The sequence below is a fragment of the Petaurus breviceps genome, unplaced genomic scaffold, assembly GCF_028583685.1.
Source record: "Petaurus breviceps papuanus isolate PSGF00001 unplaced genomic scaffold, PetGlider_PUasm1.0 77, whole genome shotgun sequence".
Taxonomy (NCBI): Eukaryota; Metazoa; Chordata; class Mammalia; order Diprotodontia; family Petauridae; genus Petaurus; species Petaurus breviceps.
In genome coordinates this window covers 4,456,532-4,465,419 of record NW_027186492.1, presented here as the reverse complement: position 1 = coordinate 4,465,419, position 8,888 = coordinate 4,456,532, and the positions used below count along the sequence as shown (strand labels likewise).

Sequence of the window (8,888 nt, the reverse complement as noted above, 5' to 3'; positions counted from 1 at the left end):
CACGCTACATTACGGTACCCTCTGTATGCACCGTCCCCCCCCCCAACCGCACGCCGCGCTCCGAGCTGCATCCAATCAGAGCTGCAGCAGTGAGCGCGTCATCCTGTTCTTTATTGAATTCATTATTGAATAAAGGTACATTTTTTTGTTCACATTTACCTGTTTATTAAAATTGCTGTCAATGTTCATTAAAATAAGCCCTCCCCTGAAAATAAGCCCTCTGGTGTTTTTCTGTCCAAAAAATTTAATAAGACAGTATCTTATTATCGGGGAAACACGGTACCAATCTTCATTGATAGGAGTTCCTCACTTGGAGCTTCTTACACTGATGACACATATTGGTTCCCCCAAAAAAGGAAGGGGGACAAATAGCAAGGGGAAAATGTTTAAATTCAACTGACCTTCATGAGGAAAAAAGTGCACTGCATGAAAGATAGGAGACATGGTCATCAGTTAACATAATGCCACTATAATATAATCTCCTCAGTCCTCCAGCCTTATCACTCTGTAAAAAAAAAAAAATAACTGTCATACCTTTCAGAAGCTTCCTGCTTTAGTTGTGGAATCCCATCAGGAGTCAAACCAGAATCTAGAAAACCAAGAAAATCTCGTTCTGCATTAAAGGATGCTTTCTCCAAGTCCACCTCTGATGGTTCATGGCCACTCAATTCAGTATCTGGGACACTCTGATGTATCTCTGACCCATCACTTTCAGTAAGATGGCCCCGATAACCAGGAGAACTGGGAACACTACTCCCTTCCTGATCTGAACTGTTCTTTTGTCTCACATCTCGTTGAGGTTTGCTGTTCAATCCATCATCCCGAAACCCTTTGGCAAATGGGTTGTAATCTATTTTTAACTGGGTAATCTGAATGTTCTGATAAGCTGTCACTGCAAAAAACTCAGTCTGTGGGAAGGTGAAGGTATGGACATCAGGGCCATTTAGCTGTATAATTTCTGTAGCTTTTTCTGCAGGTACCAGGTGAAGCCGTGGAAGATAGCGATGCATAGAGTGTAAGATAATGTGTCCTTCCTGATCTAATGTATTGTTGGTAAGTTTCAGTTTATAGAAAGACACTGGCTGATGCATCCAGTAATGTCCTGTAGAAGGGGATTCTGGATGAATGAACACCCTCCCCAGGACATGAGGCTCTGCCTTGCCACTGGGCTCCCACCAGCGGCCATTCCATTTATAGCGGTGGTTATCCACAGGAGAGATGTCCATTACAAGGATGTACTTTAAATTTGAATTCAAGCCAGTTATCCAGTAACGACAGTAAGGAAACATGCGTCTTCCCTGCTTAGTCAGAATCATTTCTGTGCTTCGATGATAGAACTCATTCCACATGCTATTGTTATCCAGGGTGACAGTGATGCCCCCTGAGGTACAATCAGCTGGAAGGCATGTCTTGACTTTAGTTTTTACTGGTGATGACACACTGCTGGCTAAAGCACAGGCATCCCGGTTTGCTACTAAAATGCCTTGATCAGTTTTACTATTTCCTTGCTGCTGTTTCAAGATGACAAAAAAGGCAGGAGCTGCTCCCGACACTGTCCCACCATCTTGATTACCCAATGCACCCTGCTGTTGCTCCATAATAACGTTAATAAATTCTCTCTTGAACTAACTGCAGACAACACACAATGGAAACAGCCCGTCCTGTGTTCACACCATCCTGAAAACAAGCAAAATAAATAACTGAAGTCTCTTTAGAAAAAAGATTATACAGATTATAACAACTTACTTTTAAAATAAGGCTATGAAAAATGAATCTAAATAATGACAAGGATAACGTATTCTAATAAATATACCTTAATTTTTTCATTTTACCACTCCATTACTACAAAAAAGAATAGTCATTCTATAACTAAAATGTCCTTACCCTTTGAGCCAGAGACCCCATTGCTAAGTGTGTACCCCAAAGGAAGTCAAAGACAGAAAGGTCAAATATACACCAAAATATTCACAACAGCACTTTCTATGGTAGCCAAAGGTTGGCAACAAAGTAGGGGAATGGCTGAACAAACTGTGATCCATGAATTACTCAAATATTGTTGTGCCATCAAAAATGACAAGAAGTTAGAGAAGTATGAAATGACTTTTATGAATAAAAGTATAGTGAAATAAGCAGAACTAGGAAAACAATATATATAATAACTTCAACTATAGAAAGAGAATAAGAATAAAAACTAAGTACTATGTAATATAAGGAGCAAGTCCTGAAAAACAAATATGAAGTATGCCCCCTTCCTTCACTGTCAAGATACTGCAAATGCTGTCAGATAAAATCAATGTATTCATTTTACTGAACTGTTTATCTTTTCCCTTTCTTTTTACTCTTAAGTAAACTAAGGCACATTGGATAAGGACAGAAAAAGCATCTGGAAATGAATATGAAGTAAAATTAAAGGTGAAAAAAATTTTAAGTAAATTTTCCTAAGAATTATTTTTTAAGTTAATTTAAATCTATTTCAAAAAATTCTCCCATTCAATTATTCTATAATTCACTATTAAGTCTTATCTCTACAAATAATAAAGTATATGGCCCTATTTTAGGAAAACTCATATTTAAAGATCCAAACTCACTAAATTGTTACAAGATTTTTTGTTGGTGTTTTTACAAAACATGTCTTCCACTTTACAAAAAGAGCCACCATAGGGATTCTTTAAATATCTAGCTCTTCTAGATCTATAAAAATGCAATTTACACAAAACTACCTCAACAACCCATCTACTCTATTCAGTAAATTCTACCTAAACAACTGTGACTTTACTTCCAAGACTGGATTAGATATGGTGAGTGAATTGAGGCTGAATGTAAGTCTTCAAAATATGTCATTCGGAGATTTTTATTGTGACAATAGTGGTGGTGGGTTTTTTGTTGTTGTTGTTTTGACATAAGAATACTAAAAAAATAAAATAAAACAAGGAAAAATGTTAGTAAAACCAAAAAATGGTCAGAAGAGAATGAAAGTAGTTCAGGAGACAAGCACCTCAGTGTCAGAACTGATTAAAATTTTATATTTAAGAAAGTTGTATGCAATACAAGTTTATAGTGCCATATACAATCCTTTTACTTGTGTTTTTAAAAAAGGGACATTTGTTTTTATGTTTGTTATATTTGTCTCTGACATTCCCCCTCTATCACTTATTCTCTACTGTCTCATTCCCTACTAACTACAAACATGCCCATGTCTTATTCATTACAAAAGAACCCTCACTTGATCCTTCTATACCCTATAACTATCTCTCTATATCTCTTCTGTCCTTTCTGGCTAAACTTCTCTTTAAGGTTGTGATTTACTCACAATCCAACTTCTAGCTTTATTTCACCAAAACTGTTCCCTCCAAACTTCTCTATGATCTTTTACTTGCCAAATTCAATGGTCTTTTCTCAGTCCTCATTCTCCTTGACCTCCTTTCAGAAGCCTCTGACACCCATTGATCTCCCCCTCTTTCCTCTTTGATACTCTCTTCTTTCTAGGTTTTCCGCATAGCACTATCTGCTGGTTCTCTTCCTACCCATCTGACTACTTCATCTCTGTCTCCTTTGCTGGATCCTCATCTAGATCATTCACTCTAACTATAGGTGTCCCACAGGATTCTGTCCTATAGCCTCTTCTCTCTATATACTACTTCATTTGGGTAATTTCATCAGCTCCCAAAGATTAATTACCATCTCTGTACTTGATGATTCTCAAATATACCTATCTTGCCCCCAAACTCTCTTTTGACATCCAATCTTGCATCTCCTACTGTCTTTCAGATATCCCAAAAAGGATGTTCAGTAGACATCTTAAACTCAACATGTTCAAAACTGAACTCATTATCTTCGCCCCTAAATCCTCCCCCCTCATATTTTCCTTATTACTGTAGTACAGTACAAATCTTCCCAGTTCCTCAGGCTCACAATCTAAGCTCATCCTTTACTCCTCACTGTCTCATCCTCCACATCCAAGCTGTTGCCAAAGCCTGTCGATGTCACCTTTACGTCATCTCTTGAATATACCCCTTTGTCTCCTCTCATATTGCTGCCACTCTAGTGCAGGCTCTTATCACCTCATCCATGTGGATCAAACTAGGACATTGAGGAGTATGCTTGCCAAGTCTCTCCCTGCTCCAATCCATCCTCCATTTAGCCACCAAAATGATTTTCCTAAAGGATAGGTCCTACACCGTGTCACCCCCACAGAATAAATTAACTTTCCAGTCTTCTTACACCTTACTCCCCAAAAAGTATTCTCCAATCCAGTGACACTAATTTTTTCTTACACTCTATCTCATCCCTCTAGGCATTTTCTCTGCTGGTCTCACAAGCCTGGAATGCTCTCCCTCCCAATCTAGGTCTACAGGCTTCCTAGGTTTCAGGCTTTAGAGCATACCCTGTGGCCTCTAGCCCTTCCTAAAACTGTGCCTATTATTATTAGTCTTTTAAAAGAGAATCTTTATTTTAAGGAAAGAATAGAAAGGAGATACCGGTGATTTCAGTTATAGGGCATTCCCAGAAGAGGAAACTCCCAGTAAAAAGGCACCTTATCTCAGCAAGTTGCCTAGAGCAATGGCATCAATTTCTTTTTTTTTAATTCAATTTTTAATTTATTAATTTGTTTGTTTCCTAATGGCATCAATTTCAAAGAGAAATGGAGGCCACTAAACTGTACTTAAGGATTCCTAGTAGGACACAAATTGATTTAGAAAACCACTTATTAACATAATCTATAAACAAATGCAAAAACAGACCTCCAAAACTAAACCTCCAAAAGCTTAGATTCTAAAAATAAAAAGCATATTCAAATGTAAGAAAATGAAAAATAAACACAAGAACTTGTAGGGAGTGGAGATCAATAGCTTGGGGGAGAGATTCAAGCATGTGGCATTTGAAGGAAGCTATGGATTCTAAGAGGCAGAGATAAAGATGTGCATTAGGCACAAGGAGGAGGCAAGTAAATGAAATGCTAAATTACTGGGGGAGAGGGAAGGCAGAGGCATTGTCATAGCACATAAGCCAGTTTTGCTGTAGAGTAGATAAAGATGGGTGATTTGTATTAAGCCTGTCAAGGTATCAGAATCACACAGAATTTGAGTTGGAAGTGACTTCAGCAACTACTTAGTCCAACCCACACAGAAAAGGAATCCTCACTATAATATAGCCAATGAGCGATTATCCAGCTTCTGATTGAAAACCTCCAAGAAGATCGGTCGCATGCCTTAAATTGCAGATTGTGAAGGAATTTAATGCTCAATAAAGGAGTTCAAATATGAAAGAAAGACTCCTGGAGCTTTCTGAGCAAGCAAATGACTATAGTCAGACCTGTTTTAGGAATGTCCCTTTAGCAGCTATGTAGAGAACAGACTGATAGAAGGACAAACTTGGGGGCCACTATGTAATAGTCCAAGAGTGAAGCAAGGTTTCAACGAGGATGGTGGCCATATGAGTAAAAAAAGGGAGCGGCTGCCAAGACTTGGATTAGCAAGTGAACTGAGATTGAATCTAAGTCTGCAAACTGGAGTAACTTGAAGGATACCCCTGAAAGAAAAAGGGACATTAGGAAGAAAAGAGATTTTTGGGAGGAAAGAATGTTTTGGACATGTTGAGCTGGATGTGCCTAAAGGATATCTACTTGGAAACATCTAACACGCAAGTTGGTGATATAGATTGGCATTCAGGAGAGGTTCAAGATGAATAAAGAAAATATCTCCTATAATAATATCCATTTATAGATTATTATGAGAAAGAGGAGAACAGAAACTTAAACACAAAGTAATTGGAGTCAATATTAATTTAAAACTAATCAGAGAAAAAATCTTCTATGAGGTCATAATCTAAGAAAGAGGTGTCAAACTTTTCCATTTCAGGATATTTACTTTTGTTAATTTTTTGCACACACAAAAATGTGTGAATAATTAAAATACTAGGTTCATGAGATCATAGACCTATGGAACTTGAGTGGCCATCTAAATCCAATCCCTTTATTTTACAGTGGGGGAAACTGAGGCATAGGAAGACTAGGTGACATGCCCAAGGTCACACAAGTATTAATAAGTAGAATTCATACCCAAGTACTCTTAATGCCACACCTCTTTTCATTCAATTACCTTTCCCCCTCATATTATGAAAAAAGTTCAAAGTATCAAAATGCTACAATATTTCCTAATCAAAATAACCTCCATTTATAAACCAATGTTTTTAAGAAAAAGGCAACATGCTATGATAGTTCTTCCCTTAGGAGAAAATTCTATATGTTTTCTATGAAAAACTGACAAATCCAAATCTACCTGGAATTTTTTTTTTTTTTTTTGCTTTTTGGAGGGGGGAAGGTAGGTCAATTGGGGTTAAGTGACTTTCCCAAGGTCACACTGCTAGTTTTTGTGTTAAGTGTCTGGGATCTGATTTGGAGTCAGGTCCTCCTGACTCCAAGGCTGGTGCTCTATTCACTGCACCACCTAGCCTCCCCATCCACCTGGAATTTTAAAACAAATTTATTGGATTTTATAAAAAATTAGTAAGATATTCAAATCAGGTTATATTGTTGCTTTCAGACTCAAAAATAACTATGTACCTGATAGGAGACCCTGAGAATATAACTAAAAACAACTACTCTTGAATGTACATTTGGGTGTTATTTAACCAAGGGTTTAGGCCACATAAGCAGAAACCATGAAAAGTAGCAGGAGGGTTGTAGATTGTGAAGAGCTTGTTTAGCTTTGACCTAAGGATCCACAAACTTCATGGGATAGTCAATACTATAAAAGTGGGGTACTAATATCCCTGCCAGGCATATGTCTAAGCATGTGTAAAATTATACAATTTTAAAGTGATTACATATATTCCCACACCAAACCTCCAATAACAGTCTCTGTGTGACTCAGTACAAGTCACTTAACTTTTCAGTGCCTCTATGCTATTCTCAGGCTATAAATTGCCATAGTTATTACTCTCCATTGGTAAAGGAGTTTCTTTTGGGAGTGGGGGGGGGGGGGCGTGGAGGGGGGAGTGTTTCCTACACAAATGAAATTAAAGAAACTGTGCATTGATCCAAAATTATTTAGCTGTCAGGGCTTGAATGTTGTCAATCAATAAACATTTAAGCACATATTACGTGCCAAGCAGCTTGGGTATAAACAACATACAATTCAAAGTTTTCAGAATTGTCAGCATTTCTCTATTAGGCAGGCAAAGAATTATTTTAGTATCTAGAATTTTAAATGTGGAAAAGCAAAACAAAGTGACATTCAGAAATGATACAACCTATCAGTTGTTGTCATAGTTACAAAATCAACAAAAGACAATCTTTTCAGGGAGTATTTTGAACTGAAGTAATGTTGCAATTCAATAAGCAAAAGGTTACAATTTCAAATTGAGTTTAAATTTACTTTTGCCCAAGATCTTTCTGCTAATTGTTCCTGGGCTGCAAAATAACACTTTTCAAACCACAATTGAGTTAACTAATTTGATGATTAAGTCCTATTCAGAGATAGCATAGCCCAGAGGCTGGCCTCCAACCCAAGAAGATCAGGACTTTTAGTTCTACCTCTAACACATAACAGCCTGTTACTCTTAGCAAGTCAATTTAATGAAATTTTCTAAAGACTATATTCATTGTGGGCAAATGGAGTACCCACCCCAGAGTCAGGAGGACCCAAGTTCAAATCCAACCTCAGACACTTACTATTTACTAGCCCTGTGACCTTGGGCAAGTCACTTAACCCCCATTGCCCTGCCTTCCTCCCCTCCAAAAAGAAAAAAAAAACTATATTCATTAGTAGTTTTTTTCACCAAGGAATTCCGTGTTTACCAAGAATATCACAGATCCAGTTCCTGGTCCCTAGGAACTATTCATATTTTAAAATATACAGCTAACCAATAAACTCTGACACCCAAAATTCCAAGTATTTCTAGAACTCATTTTTAGACTTTCAAAAACCCAAAATTAATTACTAAATGAGATTTAAGCTTTCACCAAGCATGCAACTTGAAAGGACAATTTAAACTTACTTGAATATTACAGAACAAATACTTCTTGATACCTCTGTAACACCCATGAGATGTTACTTATTGTGTTCTCTAAGGACCTTCACATCTATCTACAACTTCCTAACAATTTTTCACTCCACCTTCTAAAGCTCAAAGGATGTGATGAGAGTAAACTCATCGAAGATATGGATATTTAGCTGTTCACTCTCCCAAGTCCCCTAAAAGTTCGAAAGGGGGGGAGGCCTAGAGTTATGAAGCAAAAGGTTGGTATGTTAACAGAGAAAGAGTAAGGAATTTTTAAAACACATACACAGGGGCGGCCAGGTAGCACAGCGAGTAAGAGCACCGGCTCCAGTGTTGAGAAGACCTGGAGATCGAATCCCGGGCTCAGACACTTAGCACCCACCCAGAAACACCTGGCCGTGTAACCTTGAGCAAGTTACTTAACCCCAATTGCTTAAAAAGAAAAAAAAAAAAAGCACATACACAGAATATTTCCAAGGCTGTTTTCAAACACAATAGATTTGTAAATGAAACTTTTCAGAATCTAAGCAATTTACTGGGTTATACTCTGCTTCCAAAAATCAAGGCACCTCCATTCCAATGCAAAAACATTTTTGGTTAGTAGAGTTTGCTCCTATTTCTTAGCAAACCTGTACAGAGAAGCTCATCCTGCCTAGAAGCCACCCAAACAGGACATTAGCTAAATTCACTCCCTCCAACAGAAAGCAATTTCATGTATTTTTTTTCTGGGTACAAAACTCACAATGACCTAAATGATGCTGCCCCTCCTCGACCCGCAATTCGGGGCACCCAGGATACAGTGTTTCATCAAATTCTAAACGTTTACCCACTAGTAAGGCAGCTCAAGACACAGACACACACACACACACAGACACACACACACACAC

General features: G+C 37.8%; 1 protein-coding gene across 17 annotated transcripts in view; it reads right to left on the bottom strand.

Annotated features, from left to right (window-relative positions):
* MGA (MAX dimerization protein MGA) overlaps window positions 1-8,888 on the bottom strand; it is a 256,974-nt gene that overhangs the window by 100,740 nt on the left and 147,346 nt on the right. For all 17 annotated transcript variants that reach the window (XM_069105789.1, XM_069105790.1, XM_069105788.1 and 14 more), the window contains one exon: window positions 535-1,677. In XM_069105789.1, coding sequence (XP_068961890.1) covers window positions 535-1,598 — 1,064 coding nt within the window. In that variant the 5' untranslated portion in view covers window positions 1,599-1,677. The remainder of the gene's footprint in view (window positions 1-534; window positions 1,678-8,888) is intronic.